Raw genomic sequence first — 26,464 nt, 5'->3', positions numbered from 1 at the left:
ATTAACAGAATTTTTAGCTCTTCCGGCAGTTTTTTTATTGTAATATGCCAACGTTTCGATGTCCCATACGAAACACCTTCATCAGGGTAATGACATACATTGCAAACACAAGTTATTATAAAGCGAAAAGGGCGGCGAAACACACACAAAAAAGGCGATAGAAATAACGCAGTGCGCACCAATGGTCGTGTGATAACACCTGGCTCAATGGTGCAAAAGCGACCGATAAGTTATCGGCATTAGAACGTCCGTTTTAACGTTCATCGTGTTGGTGTGAGAATGTATGTTCCACGACTCCAGGAAACCTCGCTTGTGAAAATCGGTTTCTCTAGCTAACACCTGGGCAGCAGAGAAGTTTATGGTGTGACCGAGGGTAGTAGCATGTTGTGCTAATGCCGATTTTTTAGCATCTTTTTTGGCTACATCCCTCTCGTGTTCTTTACGGCGCGTATTCAGAGATCTTCCCGTTTCGCCAATGTAAATCTCCTTGCACTGTTGACATGGGATCGCGTACACCACACCCCTTGCTGCGTTTGTATCAATGGGATCTTTGGGGTGCGACAGCATCTGACGTAGGGTGTTGACTGGTTTAATCCCTACTGAGACCCCAAAGTCGATTAACATGCGACGTATTACGTCTGTTAACCTAGGAATGTATGGCAAGGTAACAAATGTACGCTCTTTGGACTGAACCTTTTTCCGTGCACCCGTGGTTTTTCGGTCACGGAGGATCCAGTTCGGGTAGCCATTTAACCGCAGGGCCTGGTGTACCCTTCGTAATTCGGTTTGGAGCATTCCGGGTTCTGTGGTCAACCTTCGGGCCTGATCTGTCAGCGATTTCACCACAGCTCTCTTGTGGTGTAGAGGATGGTGAGACGTGAAATGCAAGTAGCGCCTGGTGCTCGTTGGTTTGTGGTACACTTGCGTGGAAAGTCTCCCGTCTGTTGCCTGTAATACCTCCACATCCAGAAAGGGAAGCCGGTTGTTAGTTTGCAATTCCATGGTAAATGCGATCCCTTGTTGCACGTTGTTTAAGTGATCTAGAAACGCTGTAACCTGGTTAATATTGATGATGCAGAACGTGTCATCCACATATCTTTGCCAGAATCGTGGTGGTGTGGTAAACGTTTGGAGAGCGCGTTGTTCCACCGACTCCATGACCATATTGGCAACCACCACCGACACTGGAGAGCCCATGGCCGTGCCATACACTTGTTTGTAAAACTGGCCTCTAAATGTGCAGTAAGTCTGCTGCAAACAAATCTCTAGTCCAAGATGAATGTCCTCGCATGACCACTTGGTTCTATCCTTAAGGCTGTAGTCCTCCAGCAGTCTTGACTTAGCGATTCCCAGTGCCAGGTCAATTGGTATGTTGGTAAACAACGAGACTACGTCAAACGAGACCAACGTTTCGTCTTCATCCAGTGGCCGTTGCGTTGTGACTGCTTTAACAAACTCCTCAGAATTCTTTACCGTGTATTCCGTGTTACCCACCAAGGGCGCCAATAGTCGAGCCAGGTATTTCGCAAGATTGTAAGTCGGGCTTCCAACAAAAGACACGATTGGCCTAAGGGGTACATCTGTTTTATGGACTTTTGGCAGTCCGTACAGTCGTGGGGCAGAACCATCGGTGCTGTGCAACTGATGAAACATTGCATCCGAAATGCATTTCCGTTCTTTATGTAAGATAGAAACAAATTTGTTGAGAACTTGCTCCGTTTTTCTGGTCGGGTCACGTGGCAATTTCCTGTAGGTATCAGAATCGCGCAAAAGCTTATAAATCTTGTCATCATACTCCTTGTGGTCTAGAATAACAGTACTGTTACCCTTGTCTGCCGGTAGAATGGTGATGTCTTCATTAGCTTTGAGACTTTTTATTGCACGCTGATCGGGTGCTGTAAGGTTGCAGGGAATGCTCTTGTGACTCTTCATGCAGTTAACAAGCTTGCTCTGTATCAATGTCTTGACGTGCATCGGCAGCGAATAAATTCCCTTCTCCACACATGCTAACATACTCCCCTCAGGAACTGCTCTTGGTGCCGTTGCGAAGTTCGTTCCAAGTTGTAAAACCTTTAGTTCCACATCATTCGGCTGATAATGCGACAGGTTGATGACCCAATTCCTTTTTCCGGTTGCATTTACATCTTCCTTCATCCTTGGCGCAATCGAATTGAGATGTCGTTCGTTGTTGTTTAATAGCTGACGCCGAAGGAACTCATCACCCGAAGTGACGTACCTCTCAAAACGACGCAAGTCATGATCCGAAAGAATAGCCGTTAATCTGAGAAATACCTCTTGGGACTGTGCGGTTGATTCCTTGATTCGCTGGTGGGAAAGGCCTATACGCAGCCTAATAAACGCCATTCCACACTTCCACATTATCTTTTTACCTGCTGCCGAATTATGAGGCGATTTGAACCGAAGCGACCGAGGCAACACATTGTCCCTAAGGCACCTATGGTTGAAAAAAAGGTGCATCTTGTGTCTCACAATCGTATGTCTTAAATCAACGTATTTCCGCAGTTGGGAAAGGACGTTGGGTCCGTACAGACCTTTAAATTCAATGAATACACTGTTGCTGCCAGGCATAACGTATTAACAGAATTTTTAGCTCTTCCGGCAGTTTTTTTATTGTAATATGCCAACGTTTCGATGTCCCATACGAAACACCTTCATCAGGGTAATGACATACATTGCAAACACAAGTTATTGTAAGGGCCCTGATGAAGGTGTTTCGTATGGGACATCGAAACGTTGGCATATTACAATAAAAAAACTGCCGGAAGAGCTAAAAATTCTGTTAATAAATACTCTGGTTGGTGATGTCTCAACATGTGGCAAACATGTCTGGTAAAGTCAGGACTGGAAAACTAATGAGCATAGAAGACAAACTGTTTTGTCGTGTCAACGCTACTTTCTTAAAGGAAAACCATTCTTCTCAAAATTGTAGTGGTAACATCACTTTTCCTATTGACACCAACCCAAAACAAACTAACAGGCAACTACAACGAATCAGTCTCCACGAAGGCAACTGTTATCGAATGTCTTACCAGTTTTCGTTCGCCAAAACATGTATGAAATGCGCAAGTCATTTTATGTTCAGGGAAACTCAAAAATATCTCATGCCTGTGTTATATCGTAGCCTATTCCTTTACAGCTTTGCGTTCCAACTGTTGTTAATCGAGAAACAGTTTGTTAACCGTCATTTTGACAATAGGAAAAGCCGCCAAATCTTTGTAAGGGCGATTCAAGACGCAAACCTAAAACTTTGCAACAGTTTGGCACGACTCAATTTTGGTTCTGTTAAATGTAATCGATGTACAGCTAGGATTTCATTTTAAACTTGTGTTTCGCCTAATGTAAATTGCATACCTCATTATCCACACGACAGCACATTTTGTATTTTACTTTACATCAAACACCTAGTAAACGGTTTATTTGTTAAATACTAAGTAAATATATTTCATCGTTTGGATATGTAAAGTAATCAATGTTTTGCAAGTTTGGGTTAAATTCAGTTCAAAGAATCTACTTTATTGGTGTTACTTTTGTGTATACCAGTCTTTTTTAGGGAAAGTCGTATTACGGTTTGCTAGTCTTGGGATCGGGTTCCTTGTGAATGCCACTATTGTTGGGGTTGTTTGACAAACTAACAAATTAACTGTTGTGAGGCTCAGTATTTTTTTCCATGTTGTGACGGTAACTACTAACCGCTTTCTAAAAACTAAAGAATCCGTAATTTATAACAAACGAAAGTTTACAATGTGAGGAAATGAATACATTCAACATGTCATAATGAACACAAAACAGTAACAATACCAGCAATTTGACACCGCTGTCACGAGGTCCATTTCCTTTTCTGTTTCGTATCTTGTTTTTCGCGCTAAAACAAATTAAATAAATTGATTGATATACGTGTTTGTGACAGTCGTTGGTAATTACATAACTGGCTGAAAATATTCTTCACTACATAGGCGAACCCAACCACACATTTTTTGGGGTCGACGAAACGCCAATTTGAAAGTCTAAAAAGCAATTTATATATTTAAACCAGTCAATTTCAGTGATAGTCGAACTATGGATTGCTATTCTTTGGATGGAGGTACTTTTGAATGCCACTATTCACCTGTGTTGGGGTTGTTTGGAAAACTACAAATTAAGTTTTCTAGGGCTCAGTATTTTTCTCCATGTTGTGAGGGTAACTATTCTAACCGCTCTCCAAAAATACAGAATCGGTAATGTATAACACTCTGCATAAATACTTTATTACTCTACTTCATAATACATTGAAAAGTTACAAATCCGAATAACGTGATGATATATTATAAATACAATAGCTATATTTATATTTGCTTCATTTTTATTCTGCTGGTTTCACGGAAGACATTACGTCGTTTTTTCCACCCCAAGATGTCCAATGCGGGTAGTCGCCAGGTGGGAGTGTGTGGCTTGCATCCCAGTACTCACAACCCTCGTAAACAACCCAACTGCAAAGTTTAGATGAATTTGGGTCGTAACAAAAAAAGTTTTCGCATAAGCTTGTCGGGGGCGTCACCTTTACATATACTAATGATATGGTAATAAAAATATTTAACATAAACCAATTATAATGAAATCACTTTTTACTATGCAAACATTATGCTATGCAACTTTTGTTACAGTTAGGTTTTCGAAAATTTACCTCAATTCTCCAACAACTTTGGCGGATGACACTTGGTCATTCATTCCGTGATCCATGAGATTAGGACATGCCTCAGTTATAATAAGTTATCTTCCAGTAAAATTATCGCTCGAATAAAGTATAATCTGAAAATCAAAAACGTCGACAATTGTCCTTTATGGCCCTAGTGACCTTTTAAATGTCAATGTATCTCTAATTTTTTTTCGATTATTGTGTCCTTAGGTTAAACGGTTTCGTATACAGGGTCTGTATGCTTCAATATTTTTAATTTAAAAACATAATGGTATGGAAAAAACATTTCACAAAGTTCTTTGCTGGTTTAAATAGCATAGAAAATCCCCCTGAATATTGTAACCTTTTTGTACACTTGTCTATTTCTACACCAGTCTATAATTGTACTTAATGACTTTTGAAAATTGATGGCGTCGGACGGTGACAACCAATTTTTTTTAACAAAAAAAATATTATTGAAAAAATATTCACTAAATGGTAATTTGTTTGTCGCCTTACTGCTGGAGCTGGTTTCGCAGAAGATAATTTGTCGTTCATGCCCCCCCAGTCTGTCCAGCTTGCATAGTTACCAGGTTTACAGTGTATTTCTGACCTTGGTAGTTTTTGCCGTCGTAAACATTCCATCTGTATGAAACACAAATTTTAATACCAGTATACATTCGTTATTGCACATCGACACTTATCGATTTTGAGAATTACAAAGTTATCAGTACAAGTTACGAATGCATTTAAACGTTAGTGTTTGCGTTCAATGTAACCAAGAACGGTCAGATTAGGACTTGGAAATAGTATTTAAAAATGTTCAGATTAAGTTTTAAAATGTACGTACGGCTCTTTCTCCACTTTAAAGGACGTCACTCCAAACATATAGCCAAGACTGCCAAGGTCGTCACATGCAGAAGTCAATTCAAACTTTCTTCCGCCAAAGTCTATGTGATCGTAGAGGATAATCTATAAAAAATACGCATCAGTAAATCGATCTTTTAACCATGGCGTAGTCAAGACAACGGAATTGCAAATTCACACAACACATTACTATTTTCGCTCTTATTTTTCTCCATGAGGTTCAGTATAGAATAATACGTGATTGCAGTTAATATAAAAACTATTTTTAATAGGTTACAAAAATTTTACTTACCTTTGACTTAACCTCTTTGGTTTCGGTGCTGACAACGTAGGTGCTTTAAAATAATAGAATTATTCTAGTATTTTCTTTTTTTGGATAAAATGGCATTTTAACATATTGCTTCTTTTCCTGAAAGCATTAATGCGGTGTTAAACGTGTAACGGTTTGTTCATTTGCTTTTGCAACATTTCGGGCGTCGCATTTCACACAAAGAGCTGCAATGGGTAACTACTAACCGCTTTACAAAAAATACAGAGTGCGTAATGTATAACACTCTGCATAAATACTTCATTATTCTTGATAATGCATTAAAATGTCAAAAATCCAAATAACGTAAAGTCGTATGATAAGTACAATAAAGCTATATTTGCTTTATTTGTTTTATTACCTTGGTTTCGCAGAAGATATTTGGTCGTTTGCTCCTCCCCAATCTGTCCAACGCGCGTACCTGCCAGGTTTGAGTGTGTGGCTTGTTCCAGTGTAGTCACAATGTTCGTAGACATCCCAACTGTAATATTTCATGATTGAAATCACAAGTTTTTGTTTGATCTGTTTTACATCGGCTGGTCAATGGCAGTGTTAACAATGGCGTCAATACACAAAAATGTACTAATAGTTATTAAATTTTCTTAACCAAGTTAAAAAACTTTAATACTGTGGAACTCTTATTTAAAAAAAATGTTTTCAAAACTTAAACTTACTCTCCTCAGTAACTATGATGGATGACACTTGGTCATTCAACCCGCGGCTAACAAGGTTCGAACATGGAACAGTCATTTCGGCCCTTTTTCCAGTGAAGTTCTCATCTGAGTAAAGGATAATCTGAAAATTAAGCAACCAGTAAGTCAATCTTTCTAAAGAAAAAAATCTTTTTTTTTAATTTTTATAATTTTAAAAGTTTCGCTTTCCGGGTAATATTTTCTGAAATCGGAAATGCTATGAGGTTAAATTTGGAACTATAAGTTATTGCAGTTCATATAAAAAATCTATTTTCAATAAGAAATGTTTCTTACCCTTGCCATGATCTTTGTACTCGGTATTGTTGACAAACGCAATACAATTTTCTAAATTTACGTTACTTAAACAAAAAATAGAGTTATTCTAATATTTCAAAAAGTTTTATCCTAAGGCATTTTTACGTTTACTGCACCAGAGCATCGGTACTGATTTCTGCTGTTTTTTACTGAAAGCTGTTGTGCGGCTTCAAACGTAAAACAATTTTTATTCATTTGCTTTTGAAACCTTTTCATTCGTCGCTTTTCACACAGTCACCTGCAAATGCAACAGTTTAGAACAATATGATATGAAAGTTGTCGGTAACCGCTGCCGACGAACTGATCGCTTACTGGTCGGTTTTTATACACATAAACGGATGAGCATATTGCAAGGAAATGAATACATTCAACATCATAAACACAAAACAGTAACAATTCTAGCAATTTAACGCCGCTATCATGATGTTAATTTCCTTTTCTGTTTCTTATCTTGTTTTTTTGCGCTAAAATATATTAATTAAATTGATTGATCTATGTGCTTGTGACAGTTGCTGGTAATAGTAATGGTAATAACTGGCTGAAAATATTTTTCCCAGCATAGGCGAACACCACCACAAATTAATTGGTGCCCACGAAACACCGATTTGAAAGCTTAAAAGCAATTCTTATTTTGTTGAATTATTTCTAAGGGTTCAAACGCAGGACGATTCCGAATGGAAATATCGAGGTAAATGCATTTGTGTGGAACAGGCTTCAGGAACAATTTGACCATGTTTTTCAAAGTTTCGCTTACCCTGGTATGGCATTTTTTTCTGGGCCCTTTTTGTATGCAATGTAAGCTTGTAAACTAAGCACAGTTTACGCAGAAAATTTTAGTTCAAAGATTGATCTCCAAATCCCTAAAAAAAATTTACTGTTCCCGACTCTTACACTAAATATATCTGTAGAAACGTTTTTGTGGTAAACTATACGTCTTTGCCTTCATTTTTTGATCAATGTCAGTTTTTACGCGATTGTTTTTTTATGAGTTTTTATGTCTAGCGACTATATTCAATACTTTTAATTGTCTTATGCGTTTTGCAGCTTCTGTATTTTTGCAAAAGGGTGTATTATCCAGCAAATGCCCCTGTTATTAACAAACTAAACAGTCTACAACTTACTTTCCCCGTGAAAAAGAAATTAAAAAAACAATTGCCCGATTCAGACCTTGTCATGTCAGGAAAATGCTTCTGCTACCGATGCCCTGTAATCCGGTACAACATGTCTAATGAGGACTCCTCTAAAATACGCAACCCACGCAATCTCACTGACACAACATACAAATCTGTGGAAAATGTTGATGGTCATAGCTATTAGGGTCCGGGTGAGGGTTTGTCACTTTTAAAACATTTTTATTCAATCTCAGATACTCCTTTTGGATTAATATTCTCACATGAATTGCGAATGGTTTGAGCATTTCTACTATTATATAAAAACCATAAACAGCAGTGTGATTACCAGCAGTGCCTTTTGGGGTTTGTAAAAAGAAGTACTGTTGCCTATATTCCCACAAACCAATAGTGCCTTTTTAATTAATTTAACAAAAGCGTTTCTTGCGAAACATGAAGAGCCGTGTCCAAAATGCGACTATCATTAATCAAATATAATACCAGCGCTCCTGGTACTTGTTTTCATTATAGTTTCCGGCTCAGTTTGTAGAATTTGCGCTCGGTTTGCAACATTTACCAATCGAGCGTTCGTCTGGTAACAATTACTAAACAACAAACATTTTTAAAATATTTTATGTTCCATAGACCTTAATTGAACGCCAATTGCCCACAAATGTTATGCCATTTTATTAAGGGTCCTGTAAAACTGGACTGTAACAAGAACTCCACTTATATTTTCCTTTATAAAATATCTAGTATGGTTTTTCAAAAGAATTAATGTACCTATATTCCACAAAACTAGAAATTTTGTTTTTAACATTGAACGACTTGGTGCGCTGTGTGTGGCAAGTAAAAGTGTAACTAAGCTATTTCGTGTTTATGAGGTATTGATTGTCTCATTTGTTCTAATCTTTTCCCATTTTCACCTAATATTGTCGTAAACACAGGTTTGGTGATCGCAACATACGAAATATGCTTTGCTAAGAATTAAATACAACTTACGTTTTTATCTGTCATACCATGTAGGTTTGTAATCACTTTCATTTATACAACAAGTTTATACAACAAACGTTTAAAAATTAATTTAAGCCATTAATTCATCAGTTCTGGTCGTCTCGTAAACGGAAAAGCGTTTATAGGATTGAGTTTCCACGCAGGAGTCGGTTTAATATCACTGACTGTTTCACAACCTTTTTTTCCTAACGGTTGCCACTGATTATAAATTGAAAATCCAGTCGCTGGGAGCGTACACTTGCCTTCTAAAACTCCCGTCTTTCTCTTTATCAAACCGAAAAAGTCCAGCTTTTGAGGCAGTTATAGCAAACAACACACAGCCGGTATTATTTGTATTTTAAAGTACAGTTAAAAGGTATCAAAATTTGGTAGTCGCGGGCGTTTAATTGTACGTTGATCGACTAATTCCTTGTCAGGTCAGGAAAATGCTTCTGCTACCGGTACCATGTAATCCGGTACAACCTGTTTCATGTGCGTTTTGTTTCCAACACTGCTAAGTATGTCTCTGTATGATGCCTTGTCTATGTATCTGATTAATCCAGATGTTTTGGAGGATATCCTTAAAAAATCTGACATGCTGAGAGTGTTCCACGCGAAAACTACTGGCTTGCAGAAATAAATACTCTGGATGGTGATGTCCGACCCCTGCTTTACATCAAACACCCATGAAACGGTTTATTTGCTAAATACTAAGTAAATATATTTTTACGTTTGGATATGTAAAGTAATCAATGTTTTGCAAGTTTGTGTTAAATTTCAGTTCAAAGAATCTACTTTTTTGATGTTACTTTTGTGTATACCAGTCTTTTTTAGGAAAGTCGTATTACGGTTTGCTATTCTTTGGATGAGGGTTCTTGTGAATGCCACTATTATTCCGTGTAGGGGGTGTTTGGCAACTAACAAATCAACTGTTGTGAGGCTCAGTATTTTTTCTCCATGTTGTGGCGGTAACTACTAACCGCTTTCCAAAAACTACAGAATCCGTAATGTATAACAAACTAATGGGTACAGTGCAAGTAAATGAATGCATTCAACAAGTAATTATCAACTCAAAAACAGTAACAATACCAGCAATTTGACGCCGCTCTCATGAGGCCCATTTCCTTTTCTGTTTTTTCGCCATAAAACAAGTTAATTAAATTTCTTGATATGCGTGTTATGACAGTCGTTGGTAATTAAATAACTGGCTTAAAATTATTTTTCACAGCATAAGCGAACCCAACCACAAATTAATACCGACAAAACATCAACTCGAAAACTTAAAAGCAATTCTTATTTTTGTTTAATTATTGGTCCCCTTCCCTGAACACATATTGATTTCACTTGATTTGTTTGTTTGTTTTTGTTTTTTTTCTGTTTTTTTTTCTTCCCAAAGTATGTTCACCTCATTTTGCCTTGAAATGTTTGATGGATTTGGATGAAACTTTCACAGATGAAAGATATAGTTATGTAGATGTGCCATTTGTTTTGTTTGACTCAATAGCCCCAGTATTTACCGCACTAGCCCCCTAAAATGGGTAAAAATTTAAACAATGTCCGAATTGGATGAAATTTGGACAGTTTGTTCATTGTTCCATTTTAGGGCATCGATTGTTGTGTTTCACCCTGTAGCCCCAATATTTACTTCATTAGCCCCCTAAAATGGGTAAAATTTTTAAACCATGTCCGAATTGGATGATTTTTTGACAGTTTGCAGAATTTGCCATTAGCTATCGATTATTGTGTTTCACCCTGCTGCCCTAATATTTACGCTACTAACCCGCCAAAATTGGTGAATGTTTTAACAATATTTGAGTGAAATGACATTTTGACAGTTTGTATAATACCATTTGAGATGTCAGTGCTTCACGGTGTTTAGGCCAACAGACTTATAAAATGTCTGAATTGCAAGAGATTAGGACAGTTTGTACTTCACATAAAATGTTTATTTATGGAACACTACCAATCACTGTGTTTGACTTTACAACGCCCTTTCTTATGGTTATCTGTTTACAACTTTGCGGTATTGGGGACCCATGAGTTTGTGCCTGCAGAAGCAAATTAAGGTTATAAAAGATGTTGGCTGATATGGGACCAAGCACATAATAAGCATGGGGAATATATTACAGTTGCAAAATAGGTTGTAGTTTATATGCTGTAGTAAAATGTGCTAAGTCACCCTACTAGTTATTTCATAGGGAACCTGGACGTTTTTGATTTGGAATCCCGATCAAGTTTATATTTCTATGTGTGGGACAGGTTTACCTTACCATTTGGTCGTGCTTTTCCCCTAATTTTTAACTTAATTTGGAAAAGCCAATGTATGATAAACACAAAACTCAAAACCCTGACGAAGGTGTTTATACCTTGCAAGAACATGTTGTTTTTACGGTTTGATAATCTTTTGATGGGGGTTTCTTGTGAATGCCACTATTCACCTCAGTTGGGGTGGTTTGGCAAATTACAAATCAACTTTTGTGAGGCTCAGTATATTTTCTCCATGTTGTGAGGGTAACTGCTTATCGCTCGCCAAAAATACAGAATCGGTAATGTATAACACTCTGCATAAATACTTTATTATTCTACTTAACATACATTTAAAAGTCACAAATCCGAATAACGTGATGTTATATTATAAGTACAATAGAGCTATATTTGCTTCATTTTTATTCTGCTGGTTTCACGGAAGACATTACGTCGTTTTTTCCACCCCAAGATGTCCAATGCGGGTAGTCGCCAGGTGGGAGTGTGTGGCTTGCATCCCAGTACTCACAACCCTCGTAAACAACCCAACTGCAAAGTTTAGATGAATTTGGATCGTAACAAAAAAAAAGTTTTCGCATAAGCTTGTCCGTGGCGTCACCTTTACATGCACTAATGATGTGGTAATAAAAACATTTAACAAAAACCAATTATAATTAAATCACTTTTTACTATGCAAACATTATGCTATGCAACTTTTGTTACAGTTTGGCTTTCGAAAATTTACCTCAATTCTCCAACAACTTTGACGGATGACACTTGGTCATTCAGTCCGTGGTCCATGAGATTAGGACATGCCTCAGTTAAAAAAACTTTTTTTCCGGCAAAATTTATGCCCGAATAAAGTATAATCTGAAAATCAAAAACGCTAACAATTGTTCTTCACGACATTAGTGACGTTTTGAAAGTCGTAGTTTTTCTAACGTTTGCGATGTTGAACTTTAATCACAAAATGTGTCGTTTATTTTTTATTATTCCCTCATGTTAGGTTAAACGGTTTTGTATGCAGCAGTGGTCAGCAACCACCGGTTCGCGAGGAGTTCCTTGTTTAAAAACGGTCTAGTGCAGAAAAGGTTGCCGACCCCTGGTATAAAGGGTTTGTTACACTTCAATAGTTTTAATTAAAAAAATAATTGTATGGAAAAAACATTTACATAGTTCTCAGCTGGTTTCGCGGAAGATAATTGGTCATTTTTGCCTCCCCAGTCGTTCCAGCTTGCGTAGATACCAGGGCTTAGAGTGTATTTCTCACCCTTGTAGTATGCATCGGCGTAAACAATCCATCTGCAGGAAATAGAAGTTTTCATCCCAGTACACATTCGTTATTGCACATCGACACACATTCATTTTGGGAATTACAAAGCAGTCAGTACAAGTTATGAATACGATTTAACGTAAGCGTTTGCGTGCAATGTAACCATTATAAACAGTCAAATTAGGATAGAATTTGAAAATAGTATTTGAAAATGTTCAGATTAAGTTTTAAAATATACACACGGATCTTTTTCCACTTTCATGGACGACACTTTGTCATTTAAGCCAATGTTGTGAAAGTTTTCACAAGCAGAAGTCACTTCGATCGTTGTTCCGCCAAAGTTTATGTCATCGTAGAGGATAATCTATAAAAAATACACATAGTGTGTTCAACCATAGTGTGGTCAAGACAACTGAATTGTAATTTTCAAACAACGCATTACTATTTTTGCTATTATTTTTCTCAATGAGGTTCAATAGAACAATGTCATTGCAGTTACTATCAACACTGTTTTTTAATAGGTTACAAAAATTTTGCTTACCCTTGACTTGACTTCACCAACGTCGCTGTAAAGAAAAAAAATATTCTAGTGTTTTGTTTTGTTTTCGATAAATTGGCATTTTAGTATTTTGTCTTTATGACAGTATTGCCACCGACTTTTGCTTATTTTACTCAAAGCATTAATGCGGCGTTAAACGTGAAACGGTTTGTTCATTTGCCTTTGCAACCTTTCGCGCGTCGCATTTCACACAAAGAGCTGCAATGGGTAACTACTAACCTTTTCCAAAAAATACGGAGTGCGTAATGTATAACACTCTGCATAAATACTTTATTATTCTACTTTATAATGCATTAAAAAGTCAAAATTCCGAATAATGTAATGTCACATTATATAGACAATAAAGCTATTTTTGCTTCAGTTTCATTACCATGGTTTCACGGAAGACATTACGTCGTTTTTTCCACCCCAAGATGTCCAATGCGGGTAGTCGCCAGGTGGGAGTGTGTGGCTTGCATCCCAGTACTCACAACCCTCGTAAACAACCCAACTGCAAAGTTTAGATAAATTTAGGTCGTAACAAAAAAAAGTTTTCGCATAAGCTTGTCCGTGGCGTCACCTTTACATATACTAAGGATGTGGTAATAAAAAAATTTAACATAAACCAATTATGATGAAATCAATTTTTACCATGTAAACATTATGCTATGCTACTTTTGTTACAGTTAGGCTTTCGAAAATTTACCTCAATTCTCCAACAACTTTGACGGATGACACTTGGTCATTCAGTCCGTGGTCCATAAGATTAGGACATGCCTCAGTTAAAAAAACTTCTTTTCCACCATAACCATGGCCCGAATAAAGTATAATCTGAAACACAAAAAATGGTAACAATTGTCCTTTACGACATTAGTGACCTTTTAAAAGTCGTAGTTTTTCTAACGTTTGCTATGTTGAACTTTAATCACAAAATGTATCTTTATTTTTTTTATTATTCCCTCATGTTAGGTTAAACGGTTTTGTATACAGCAGTGGTCAGCAACCACCGGTCCGCGAGGAGTTCCTTGTCAAAAACGGTCTAGTGCAAAAAAGGTTGCCGACCCCTGGTATGAAGGGTCTGTATGCTTCAATAATTTGATTTAAAAAATAGTTGTATGGAAATATATTTACATAGTTCTCAGCTGGTTTCGCGGAAGATATTTGGTCATTTTTGCCTCCCCAGTCTTTCCAGCTTTCGTAGATACCAGGACTTAGAAGGTATTTCTCACCCTTGTAGTATGCATCAGCGTAAACAAACCATCTGCAGGAAATACAAATTTTCATCCCAGTACACAATCGTTATTGCACATCGACACATATCAATTTTGGGAATTACAAAGCAGTCAGTACAAGTTATGAACACGACTCAACGTAAACGTTTGCGTGCAATGTAACCATTAAGAACAGTCCAATTAGGATGGACTTTGAAAATAGTATTTAAAAATGTTCAGATTATGTTTTGAAATGTACGCACGGATCTTTTTCCACTTTAATGGACGACACTTGGTCATTTAAGCCCATTTTGTGAAAGTTGTCACAAGCAGAAGTCACTTCGACCCTTCTTCCCTCAAATTCTATGTCATCGTAGAGGATAATCTATAAAAAATACATATACAGTAGATCGATCTTTCAACCATGGTCTGGTCAAACAACCGAATTGCAAATTTAAACAACACATTACTATTTTCGCTCTTACTTTTCTCAATGAGGTTCTATATAGAACAATACGTGATTGCAGTTAATATATAAACTATTTTTTAATAGGTTACAAAAGTTTGACGTACCTTTGATACGACTTCCCCAAAGTAGCTGTAAAGAAAAGAAAAATAATTATGCTAGTGTTTTCATTTTTTTTCGATAAAGTGACATTTTAGTAGTTTGTCTTTATGACAGTATTGTCACCGACTTTTGCTTATTTTACTCAAAGCATTAATGCGGCGTTAAACGTGAAACAGTTTGTTCATTTGCCTTTGCAACCTTTTGCGCGTCGCATTTCACACAAAGAGCTGCAATGGGTAACTACTTCTTCTTCTTTATAATGCATTAAAAAGTCAAAAATCCGAATAATGTGATGTCATATTATAAGTACAATAAAGCTATATTTAATTCAGTTTTATTACTTTGGTGGAAACACGGAAGATATTTGGTCGTTTGCTCCTCCCCAAGATGTCCAATGCGGGTACCTGCCAGGTTTGAGTGTGTAGCGTGCTCCCTTGTAGCCACGCTCCTCGTAAACAGTCCATCTGCAATATTTCATGATTGAAATCGCACGTTTTTGTTTTATGTTTTTTTTACATCGGTCCCCCAAAACACCTCAAAAAAAACTCTGCTAATAGGTATTAAATTTACTTTATCAAGTTAAAAAAACCTTATTACTGTGGAAATCTTATTTTTAAAATGTTTTCCAAATTTGGTCATAAACATTTCTCCCAAGGTACTGGTGTCTATAGAATACATCGTTCACCTGCTTTGACAATCTCTCTTGTCAACATCAGTGCAGGTTGTCAATCAAGCTGTAGCACACGGTATATAAAGCACTAATTTTCCAAATTTATACTTACTCTCCTTCATTAACTATGATGGATGACACTTGGTTATCTATCCCGAGGCCACTAAGTTCCCAATATGGACTATTCACTTCGACCCTTTTTCCATTGAAGTTCTCGTCTGAGAAAAGGATAATCTGAAATTTCTAAAAAGCACTCATTGTTTTAATTTTCTTACATTTTAATAATTTTGACAGTTTCGCTTTTTGTGCTGATATTTTCTTAAATCGGAAATGCTATGAGGTTACATTTAGAACAATGAGTGATTGCAGTTCATATAAAAACTCTTTTCAATAGCATATAAGAAATCTTTCTTACCTTTTCCATGATCTTTGTACTCGGTGTTGTTGACAAACACAATACAATTTTTAAAATCTACTTTTTTAAAAATGAAATCTATTTTACTAAAACATAAAAAGAGTTATTCTACTATTTTAAAAACTTTCATTCTAAGGCATTTTTACATTTACTACACCAGAGCATCGGTACTGATTTCTGCTTATTTCACTGTAAGCTGTTGTGTGGCTTCGAGCCTAAAACAATTTTTATTCATTTGCTTTAAAAACCTTTTCATTCGTCACATTTCACACAGACAACTGCAAATGCAACAGTTTAGAACTTTATGATATGAAAGTTGTCGGTAACCGCTGCCGACGAACTGACCGCTTATTGGTCGGTTTTTATACACATAAACGACTGGGTACAGTGCAAGAAAATGAATGCATTCAACAAGTTATTATAAACACCAAAACAGTAACAATACCAGCAATTTGACACCGCTCTCATGATATCCATTTTCTTTTCTGTTTCCTATCTTGTTTTTCGCCCTAAGACAAATTAATTAAATTTATGTGTTGTGACAGTCGTTGGTAATTAAATAACTGGCTGAAAATATTTACCCCAGCATAAGCGAACCCAACCACAAATTAATTAGTGCCGACAAATCGAAAACTTAAAAGCAATTTATATATTTTTTTAATTATTTCATTGGGTTCGAACCTAGGACGTTTTTGATTTGGAATCCCGATCAAGTGTATGTTTCTATGTGTGGGACAGGCTTACCTTACCATTTGGTCGTGCTTTCCCCCTAATTTTTAACTCAACCTGGATAAGCCTATGTATGCTACCCACAAAACTGAAAACCCTGACGAAGGTATTTATACCTTGCAAGAACATGTTGTTTTTACGGTTTGCTAATCTTTGGATGCGGGTTCTTGTGAATGCCACTATTCACCTCAGTTGGGGTTGTTTGGAAAACTACAAATCAACTTTTGTAAGGCTCAGTATTTTTCTCCATGTTGTCCGCCAACAATACAGAATCAGTAATGTATAACACTCTGCATAAATACTTTATTATCTTACTTCATAATACATTGAAAAGTCACAAATCCGAATAACGTGAAGTCATTTTGTAACTACAACATAGCTATTTTTGCATTATTTTTATTCCGCTGGTTTCACGGAAGACATTCTGTCGTTTGCTCCGCCCCAAACTGTCCAATGCGGGTACATGCCAGGTGTGAGTGTGTGGCTTGTTCCCTCGAAGTTAAAGTCATCATAAACAACCCAACTGCAAATTTAGATAAACTTAGGTCCTAATAAAAAAAGGTTTTCGCACAAGCTTGTCCGTGGCGTCACTTTTACATGTACTAATGATGTGGTGAATAAAAATATGTAACATTGACCAATTATTAATAAATTACATTTTTGCTGTGTAAACATTATGCTAAGCAAATTTTGGTATAGTTGGGTTTTCGAACATTTACCTCAATTCTCCAACAACTTTGGCGGATGACACTTGGTCATTTATTCCTAGGTCACTGAGAACAGCACATGCCTCAGTTACAAAAATTTCTTTTCCACGAAAATTTTCGTCCGTATAAAGAACAATCTAAAAAACAAAAACACCGCTAATTGTCCTTCATGACTTTAGTGACCTTTTAAAAGTCTTAGTTTTTCTAACATTTGCGATGTTGAAGTTTAATCACAAAATATAGTTAAATCACAAAATAAACGATTTCACCAGCGAGAAGATCGGGAGTGTTGGAAGGTGACGATCAATGTTTTTGTGAAAAAATATTTGAAAAATATTCACAAAAATGTAATTTGTTTGACGCCTTACTGTTGCAGCTGGTTTCGCGGAAGATAATTGGTCGTTTCTGCCTTGCCAGTCTGTCCAGCTTGCGTATTCCCCAGGGTTTAGAGTGTATTTCTGACCTTGGAAGTTTCTGTCGTCGTAAACATTCCATCTGCAAAAAATCCAAATTTTCATCCCAGTACACATTCGTTATTGCACGTCAACACACATAAATTTTGGGAATTACAAAGTTATCAGTACAAGTTACGAATACGATTTAACGTACGTGTTTGCGTTCAATATTACCATTAAGAACAGTCAAATCAGGACAGACTTAAAAATTAGTATTTGAAAAATGTTCAGATTAAGTTGCACGTACGGCTTTCTGATCACTTTAATGGACGACACTCGGTCATTTAAGTTAATTTGGCGAAAGTCCTCACATGCAGAAGTCAATTCGACCTTTTTTCCGCGAAAGTCTGTTTCATCGTAGAGAATAATCTGAAAAAAATTCATATACAGCAAGTTGATCTTTCAACCACGGTGTGGTCAAGACAACCGAATTGCAAATTTCAAACAACACCTTACAATTTTCGCTTTTTGTGGTGAACATTTTCTCTAATTAGAAAAATTTATTCTATTTTTATAAAAAATGTATTTTTAATAAGTTACAAAAATTTTACTTACCCTAGACATGATTGTTTTGTACTCGGTGTTGTTGCCAAATGCAATACAATTCTTAAAATCTACTTTACTAAAACAAACAATGCAGTTATTCTAATATTTCAAAAACTTTCATCCTAAAGCATTGTTACATTTAATACACGAGGGCATCGGTACTGATTTCAATTTATTTTACTCAAAGCTTTTGTGTTGCTATAAGTATTTTTATTCATTTGCTTTTAAAACCTTTTCATGTGTCGAATTTTACACAGACACCTGCAAACGCAACATAACTTTAAGATTTGTAAGTTGTAGGTAACTGCTGCCGACGAACTGATCGCTTACTGGTTGGTTTTTATACTCAGAAATGGATTGTCATAGTGCAGGGAAATGATTGCATTCAACAAGTATTTATAAACATCAAAACAGGAACAATACTAGCAATTTGACGCCGGTCTCATGATGTCCATTTCCTTTTCTGTTTTTTATTTGTTTTTGTCGCTGAAACAAATTAATTAAATTGATTGATATATGTGTGTTGTGACAGTTGTTAGTAATTGAATAACTGGCTAAAATATTTCTCCCAGCATAGGCGAACCTAACCACAGATTAATTGGTGCCGACAAAATACAAACTCGTAAGCTTAAAAGCAATTCATACTTTTGTTTAATACTAACCTAGGACGTTTCTGAACCGGAATCCCGATCAAGTTTTTATTTACTGTGTGTGGGACAGGCTTACCTTACCATTAGGTCGTGCTTTCCCCCTAACATTGAATTCTATGTATGCTAACCACAAAGCTCAAAACCCTGGCGAAGGTACTTATACCTTGCAAGAACATGTTTTTTAGGTTTAAATTTTGATTTAAAAATACGGCTTTATTGATGTTACCTTTGTGGACACCAGTCTAAAATTGTCCTTAATGACTCTTACAACAATGTAATTTGTTTGACGCCTTACTGTTGGAGCTGGTTTCGCGGAAGATATTTGTTCGTATATGCCAATTCAGTCTGTCCAGCTTCCGTAGTTACCACTAGGTTGTAGAGTATATTTCTGACCTTGGTAGTTTTTGTCATGGTTAACAATCCATCTGCAGGAAATACAAGCTTTCATCCCAGTACACAATCGTTATTGCACATCGACACACATTAATTTTGGGAGTCATCTGTAGTTATCTGTACAAGTAACGAATCCTATTTAACGTAAGGGTCTGCGTTCAATGTAACCATTAAGAACAGTCAAATTAGGATATGCTTGAAAAAAAGCATTTTAAAAATGTTCAGATTATGTTTTAAAATGTACGTAAACACCAAAACAGGAACAATTTAACAAATTAATTAAATTGATTGATTGATTGATTGATTGGGTCGCGATCCCCCAAGGGGTCGCCAAGCACTTTTGAGGGGGTCGCGGAGACGCAACCGAACACGGAATTATTTTATCTGTATCAAAAAAACTTTCCCTGTGACTTTTGTTTAGCATATAGTAACTCACACGACCGTTTGATTTAGAACGGGCGCAACAATATTTGCGATTGTATACTTCTATAATTGCGGGTTTTGGTTTTTCTTAACATAAAAAAACACGAAATAGTGAAATAGTTAGTGAAAAATAGGCGTTTTCCGGAATACAGCAAAACGCCGAACTATTGCAGCCACGTTAGATTGCAAATGTGTGATGAACACAATCAACACATGCTGGTAGTTAAACTTCCTGTGTGTGTGCGTGTGTAAAGGGGTCGCGTGGTGTTAGAAAATCTCTAAAGGGGGTCGCATAGTAAAAAAGGTTGAGAACCACTGGCCTATACCCTAACCACAAAGCTCAAAACCCTGTCGAAGATGTTTTACCTTTCAATAACATGTTGTTTAGGTTTAAATTTAAATTTTAATATACCGCTTTATTGATTTTACCTTTGTGTATTTTAGTGATAACTTAGTTGAACTACGGTTTGCTAATCTTTGGATAGGGGATTCTTGTTAATGTCACTATTCCCCTGTGTCGGGTTGTTTGGCAAACTGCAAATCAACTGTTGTGAGACTCAGTATTTTTTCTTCATGTTATGAGGGTAACTACTAACCGCTCGCCAAAAATACAGAATCGGTAATTTATAACACTCTGAATAATACTTTATTATTCTACTTCATAATGCATTAAATGATCATAAATCCGAATAACGTGATGATATATTATAAGTACATATTTTTCGCTGGTTTCACCGAAGATATTTTGTCGTTTGCTCCTCCCCAAGCTGTCCAAATCGGGTACCTGCCGGGTTTGAGTGTGTAGCTTTTTCCCTTGTAGTTAAAGTCTTCGTAGACAACCCAACTGCAATATTTAATGATTGATATCGCAAGTTTTTGTGTTATGCTTTTAACGTCGGCTGGTCAGTGACAGTGTTAACAATAGCGCCAATAAACAAAAATAACTTTAATACTGTGGAACTTCTATTTTGAAAATGTTTCCCAAATTTATACTTACTCTCCTCCATGAACTACTATTGATGACACTTGGTCATTCAACCCGTATTGATCAAGGCGATCACATGGCAAAGTCATTTCGACCCTTTTTCCAGCGAAGTCCGTATCTGAGTAAAGGATAATCTGAAAAATTTCACACCTAGTAAGTTTACCTTTCTACTAGGATGTCGTGCAGACAACCGGTTTGCAATTTTTAAATTTTAATCAACAATTCCAAAATTTTTGCTCTTTGTGGTTGACACTTTCTTCAATCGGAATTGATATGTGGTTAAATTTAGTACTATAAGTGATTGCAGTTTACATAAAAATGTTATTTTCATTACCATATAAGAAATCTTTCTTACCTTTGACATGTTTTTTGTTTCCGGTTTTGTGAACAAACACAATACAATTTTGAAATTCTACTTTTCTAAAACAAAAAATGGAGTTATTCTAATATTTCAAAAACTTTCAACCTAAGGTATTTTTACATTTAATACATCAGAGCATCGCTACAATTTTTATTCATTTGCTTTTAAACAATTTTCATTTGTTGCATTTTACACAGACACCTGGAAATGCAACAGTTCAGAACTTTATGATTTGAAAGTTGTCCGTAACCGTTGCCGACGAACTGATCGCTTACTGGCCGGTTTTTATACACAGAAACGGAAACAAGTAACCACTCTGCCTGGAAATGAACGCATTTAACAAGTTATTATAAACATCAAAACAGGAACAATGCCAGCAATTTGACGCCGGTCTCATAATATCCATTTCCTTTTCTGTTTTTATTTTGTTTTTGGGGCTGAAACTAATTAATTAAATTGATTGATTAATGTGTTTGTGACAGTCGTTGATAATTAAATAACTGGCTGAAAATATTTCCCCAGCACTGGTGAACCCAACCACAAATTAATTGGTGCCGACAAAACACCAACTCGAAAAATTAAAAGCAATTCATATTTTTTTGATTATTTCATTGGGTTCTAACCTAGGACGTTTTAATTTGGAATCCCGATCAAGTGTATATTTCTATGTGTGGGACAGGCTTACCTTACCATTTGGTCGTGCTTTCCCCCTAATTTTTAACTTAACTTGGAAAAGAGTATTTATGCTAACCACAAAGCTCAAAACCCTGACGAAGGTATTTATACCCTGTAAGAGCATGTTTTTTTTACGGTTTGCTAATCTTTGGATGCGGGTTCTTGTGAATGCCACTATTTTGAAATGCACTACACGTGTTGGGGTTGCTTGGTAAACTACATGTCAACTGTTGTGAGGCTCAGTATTTTTTCCCCAAAAATACAGAATCGGTAATGTATAACATTCCGCAAAAATACTTTATTATTCTACTTCATAATACATTGAAAAGTCACAAGTCCGAGTAACGTGGTGACATATTATAAAAAACCCAACTGCAAAATTTATATGAATTTTAGTCGTAATAAAAAAGGTTTTCACATAAGCTTGTTGGTAACGTCACGTTTACATGTACTAATGATGTGGTAAATAAAAATATTTAACATATAGCAATTATAATGAAATCACTTTTTACTGTGCAAACATTATGCTATGCAACTTTTGTTACAGTTAGGTTTTCGAAAATTTACTTCAATTATCCAATAACTTTGGCGGATGACACTTGGTCATTCATTCCGTGTTGAATGAGAACAGAACATGATGAAGAAAGTTTTTAAGAGAGTATTGTCACTGATTTTTGCTTATTTTACTAAAAGCATTGGTTTCACGGAAGAAGCATTGGTTTTGGTTCATTTGCCTTTGCAACCTTTCGCGCGTCGCATTTCACACAAAGAGCTGCAATGCAATAGCTTAAAACGTTGCCGACGAATTAGGCGCTCACATGTCGTTTTTTCACAAAAAAGGAAACGGGTAAGCACTCTGTCTGGAAACGAAAATGCATTGAACAATTTATCATACTCACCGAAACAGTAACAATACCAGCAATTCGATGCGGCTCTTATAAAATTAATTTCCTAATGTTGCCTTAATGTGCGTGCGACAATTGTTATTAATGAACAACTAGCTGGAAATTTTTTTTCCAGCATAGAGCAAACCCAGCCACGATTCGTCTTGGTACATCAAAGCACAAACTCAAAAGCTTAAAATCTATTCATATTTTCAATTTTTTAATTAATTTATCGGGTTCGAACCCAGGACGTTTCCGAAAAAAAAGTCCCGATCAGGTCTTAAATGTAATTGCGTGAAACAGGCTTCCTGAACAATTTGGCCATGTGTTTGCAAGTTTTGCACTCACCCTGGTAAAGCATGTTTTTTTCTGGGCCCTCTTATGCACTGTATAAGCTTGTAAACTATGCACAGTTCAAGGAGATAATTTTAGCTTAAGGATTGACCTCCAAACCCCTGAAAAATATTCGGTTCCCGAATACACGAAATATATTTGTAGAAACGTTTTTGTGGTATACGACTTTGCCTTTACTTTTTGATCAACGTTGTATTCTTACGTAATTGTTTATTTTTTTGAGTAATCTTGCCACAATATTCAAAACGTTTGACTTTTCTCATAAAAAGGAAATTAAAAAAATAATTCGCCGGAGCTTGTCAGGTCAGGGAAATGATCCTGCTACATCAGCGGTTCCCAACCTTTTTTCGATCTCGTACCACTTCGACGCTTTGTACTGCCACGCGTACCACTTCTTGCAGAACAACTTATTTAATCGAAACATATTTTATTAAGAATAATAATATTGGCCTACTAAAATAACACTAAAGCAAATTTAATGATATTTTTGCTTGTTTACTGTCCACCAATTGGCTGAGCAATCATTTGCCGTAATCAACGCCCACTGTCCCACAGCGTTGTACGGCTTTTCAAAGCAACTGTGCTTCTTGTTGGCAATTGACATGACCTGTAGTTTGTAGATCGTAATGATACGAAACAACAGAAATAGTTACGTAACAATAAGAAGAGGCTTGGGGAAATTTTTTTGTAAACAAAACCAGATAAACAAAATAGAAAGTTGTGAATCCAAATTTTTGTGAAAAAAAAAACGAAAGCTACTCGCGTACCACTTAAAAAACCTTCGCGTACCACTAGTGGTACGCGTACCACCGGTTGGGAACCCCTGTGCTACATACACGTCTGTTGAGGATGTTGATGGCCAGAGCTATTAGGGTCGGGGTGAGGGTTTGTCACTATAAAAACATTATAATTCAATCTTAGATACCCCTTTTGGGTTAATATTCTCACATGAATTGCGAATGGTTTTGAAGCATTTCTTCTATTATACAAGAACTATAAACAGCAGTGCATTTACCAGTGCCTCTTGGGTTTGTAAAATTCCCCAAACCAATCATACTGTTTTAATTAATTTAGCAAAAACTTTTCCTACGAAACATATGGAGCCCTCATTAAAATGCGACTACCATTAATCAAATAGAATACCATTGCAATACCAGCGCTCCTGGTACTTGTTGTCAATATAGTTTCCGCTACAGTTTGCAGAATTTGTGCTCGGTTTGCAGCATTTATCAACCAAGTATTTGTCTGGGAACAGTTATTGTGAGAAACTGCAAACCCTTCTAACCTAATTTCTGTTCCATAGACTCTAATTGAACGCCAAATGCTCACAAATGTTTTTGAAGCCATTTTAGTTTTAAGTCCTGTGAAACTGGACTGTTATATATTTTTCTTGTTTTTTTGCATGAACCTTAATTAAATCGGTTTCGAAGCATTTAATTTCAAGTTTTGTTAATTTGGCATGTAACAGCAACTCCACTTATATTTTTCTTCATGAAGTATCGTGTATGGTTCGTGCAAAGCAATAGTGTACCTATATTCCACAAAACCAGAAATCTTGTTTTCAACATTTAACGAGTTGGTGCGGTCTGTTTATAGAGCTCTTCTGGCAAGAGCTCTATAAGCTTGATACTAGGCAGCAATAGCTTATTTATTGGTGCGGTATTTGTTGGCAAGTAAAAGTGTAACAATGATATTTCGTGTTTACGAGGTATTGATTGTCTTATATGTTCTAATCCTTTTCCATTTTCACCTAATACTGTCGTAAACACAGATTTGGTGATGGCAACAAACAACATATGCTTAGCTAACAAATAAATACAATTTTAATGTTTCATCTTTCATTTCATGTCGGTTTGTAAACACTTTCATGAAAAGCGTGTAAAGGATCAGGTTTCCATGAAGGAAATAATACTTGTTTAATTAATTTAGTGTACACAACAAACGTTTTGAAAATTAATTTAAGCGTTTAATTTATTAGTTCAGTGGTTCTTAACCTTTTTGGTGTGGTTTCCCACTTAAAGGGCCCCGGCAGCGGCGATGTGACTTTTTCTACATTTTAGATATTTAGAATTGCCAAAAATCAAGGATTCCGAATCACTAATTTTTTTGTCCTATGATTTCTCGTTTTCGAGATATTCAATCAAACAATGAGCTCTCGAGCGACACCTTGGTTTGATATGTAGCAGCGATTGTTACGTCACCTCGTACCAACTTCTAACAATGGCGTTGATCAGCTGTTGTTTTTATTGCTTGTTTAAGCTTTGATGCGTACATTTTTTTTATTGTTTACAACTGATAAAACTAACGTAGTATACGTAGTTGACAGTTAAGCAATAAATAACAACTGTTTGCTTAAAGAGGTAGATGTTTTGTTGTTGACAAAGGGTATTTTCCACGTAACAGAATTATTGTAGGTGTTTATGTACTAACTATGTGATAATGGAGGAGAGAAAATCATGCGTTTGCTGCCATGAAATTAGTAAGTGCAACAGCAGTTAGCCAAGTTCAACGAATATTCCGAGTCGAATCTGCTTTGTATAAAAGTATATCCTGGATTTGAATCTACATGTCTCAACGTGTATTAGAAGCAGCATGTTATCGATTTAAACGTCAATTGGGAAATCATGATGAGGGTAATTAACACCCGTCACGAGTAAGTTTTACTGTACTAACTACTAACATGCAACCAGCAATCTCTATGCGTTACAGGTATACTGCCTACAGAAAATTTGTTGAATGGTGCTGGGGAAGACTTCAGAGTTACGTTGCCAGACTGACAGCCACTTGTCAACTATAAGTTGTGAATTCCCTTGTGATGTTGCTGCACAACAATACATGTGGTTGCATATGCTTTTCACCCAAGGTCCCAACTCTTTGCAACATGCTTTGTTAGAAAGTGCTGTCAGTTTCTTTTGGATTTCTGAATTGAAAACCATAAACACAAATATACCGGTGTATGCTCATCTTTTATTTCTATCATACTTGTAGCTACATGCCAAACATAATGATTTGTTTCTGACGATTCTTCACTAATGTATTTAATGATTTGTGGATGCCTGTCAGTCACAAAGGCTTTAATAAACAATCCTTTGCTTGTGATGTTTTCAATGCATCCCAAGAATCCTTTTTCCATATCATTGCTGTTTGCCACTTCATTGCTCTAGAAAATATTATGAAATTACCATCTGAATACATTAACAAGGTTAATAGCAACAATTTTATTGTTGCAAAGATCCATCATCCATCATTGTGTATGTACTAAATTTAGCTGAGTGTCCAGGGAAATCTTTAAGAGGTAAAGAAGTTTTCCTTTACACACAATGTATTTTGGTTCATAGCTTAGATTGGGTGGTTCCCAAATGAAAATGTATTGATATTATCACACCTTTTTTTCATAACCACACTTTTTTGTTATTACCAAGTAAATG

General features: G+C 36.3%; 5 protein-coding genes and 1 long non-coding RNA gene across 6 annotated transcripts in view; 1 reads left to right on the top strand and 5 right to left on the bottom strand.

The window, feature by feature from the left end:
* LOC145218392 (beta/gamma crystallin domain-containing protein 1-like) overlaps window positions 1-26,464 on the bottom strand; it is a 64,378-nt gene that overhangs the window by 24,600 nt on the left and 13,314 nt on the right. The gene's annotated exons all lie outside the window — the stretch shown is intronic.
* On the bottom strand, window positions 4,354-4,794 carry LOC145217539 (beta/gamma-crystallin-like). The gene is made up of 2 exons (XM_080084804.1): window positions 4,682-4,794; window positions 4,354-4,487 (listed from the first exon to the last, which is right to left on the bottom strand). The coding sequence occupies exons 1-2, from the start codon at window positions 4,735-4,737 to the stop codon at window positions 4,361-4,363; spliced, it is 183 nt and encodes a 60-aa protein (XP_079940930.1). The 5' UTR covers window positions 4,738-4,794; the 3' UTR covers window positions 4,354-4,360.
* LOC145218747 (beta/gamma crystallin domain-containing protein 1-like) lies at window positions 11,521-15,953 on the bottom strand. The gene is made up of 13 exons (XM_080086156.1): window positions 15,875-15,953; window positions 15,572-15,702; window positions 15,131-15,253; window positions 14,795-14,819; window positions 14,485-14,606; window positions 14,142-14,271; window positions 13,717-13,841; window positions 13,402-13,521; window positions 13,014-13,038; window positions 12,715-12,836; window positions 12,372-12,501; window positions 11,945-12,069; window positions 11,521-11,748 (listed from the first exon to the last, which is right to left on the bottom strand). Exons 1-13 carry the CDS (start codon window positions 15,881-15,883, stop codon window positions 11,622-11,624), a joined length of 1,314 nt encoding a protein of 437 aa, XP_079942282.1. The 5' UTR covers window positions 15,884-15,953; the 3' UTR covers window positions 11,521-11,621.
* On the bottom strand, window positions 16,982-19,372 carry LOC145218102 (gamma-crystallin N-A-like). The gene is made up of 6 exons (XM_080085497.1): window positions 19,257-19,372; window positions 18,321-18,387; window positions 18,013-18,134; window positions 17,679-17,805; window positions 17,323-17,447; window positions 16,982-17,126 (listed from the first exon to the last, which is right to left on the bottom strand). The coding sequence occupies exons 1-6, from the start codon at window positions 19,370-19,372 to the stop codon at window positions 17,000-17,002; spliced, it is 684 nt and encodes a 227-aa protein (XP_079941623.1). The 3' UTR covers window positions 16,982-16,999.
* On the bottom strand, window positions 20,479-21,183 carry LOC145217461 (beta/gamma-crystallin-like). Its single transcript, XM_080084731.1, has 3 exons — window positions 21,118-21,183; window positions 20,775-20,896; window positions 20,479-20,621 (listed from the first exon to the last, which is right to left on the bottom strand). Exons 1-3 carry the CDS (start codon window positions 21,124-21,126, stop codon window positions 20,483-20,485), a joined length of 270 nt encoding a protein of 89 aa, XP_079940857.1. The 5' UTR covers window positions 21,127-21,183; the 3' UTR covers window positions 20,479-20,482.
* Window positions 25,427-26,278, top strand: LOC145218427 (uncharacterized). The gene is made up of 2 exons (XR_013857604.1): window positions 25,427-25,689; window positions 25,746-26,278. It is a non-coding gene; the product is annotated as an uncharacterized LOC145218427 (long non-coding RNA).

The sequence above is a fragment of the Phallusia mammillata genome, chromosome 3 (assembly GCF_965637545.1).
Source record: "Phallusia mammillata chromosome 3, kaPhaMamm4.hap1.1, whole genome shotgun sequence".
Classification (NCBI taxonomy): Eukaryota; Metazoa; Chordata; class Ascidiacea; order Phlebobranchia; family Ascidiidae; genus Phallusia; species Phallusia mammillata.
The sequence above is the reverse complement of the archived record's forward strand: the minus strand, read 5'-3'. Positions and strand labels throughout refer to the sequence as shown.

Bases quoted from the DNA above. Each gene is read 5' to 3' on its own strand.
- LOC145218102 (XM_080085497.1), bottom strand. From the start codon at position 19,372: ATGACAAAAACTACCAAGGTCAGAAATATACTCTACAACCTAGTGGTA. The intron at 18,388-19,256 runs GTAAGGCGTCAA...TGTTTGTTTTAG, and splicing joins CCGCGAAACCAGCTCCAACA to TAAAGTAGATTTTAAGAATT. The intron at 17,806-18,012 runs GTACGTGCAACT...GATTTTTTGCAG, and splicing joins ATTAAAGTGATCAGAAAGCC to ATGGAATGTTTACGACGACA.
- LOC145217539 (XM_080084804.1), bottom strand. From the start codon at position 4,737: ATGGATCACGGAATGAATGACCAAGTGTCATCCGCCAAAGTTGTTGGA. The intron at 4,488-4,681 runs GTAAATTTTCGA...TAAACTTTGCAG, and splicing joins AAAGTTGTTGGAGAATTGAG to TTGGGTTGTTTACGAGGGTT.
- LOC145217461 (XM_080084731.1), bottom strand. The intron at 20,622-20,774 runs GTAAGTATAAAT...TAAATATTGCAG, and splicing joins ATAGTAGTTCATGGAGGAGA to TTGGGTTGTCTACGAAGACT.
- LOC145218747 (XM_080086156.1), bottom strand. The intron at 13,842-14,141 runs GTAAATATATTT...TTTGTGTTTCAG, and splicing joins CGAAACCAGCTGAGAACTAT to ATTATACTTTATTCGGGCCA. The intron at 12,070-12,371 runs GTAAATGTTTTT...TTTGATTTTCAG, and splicing joins CGAAACCAGCTGAGAACTAT to ATTATACTTTATTCGGGCAT.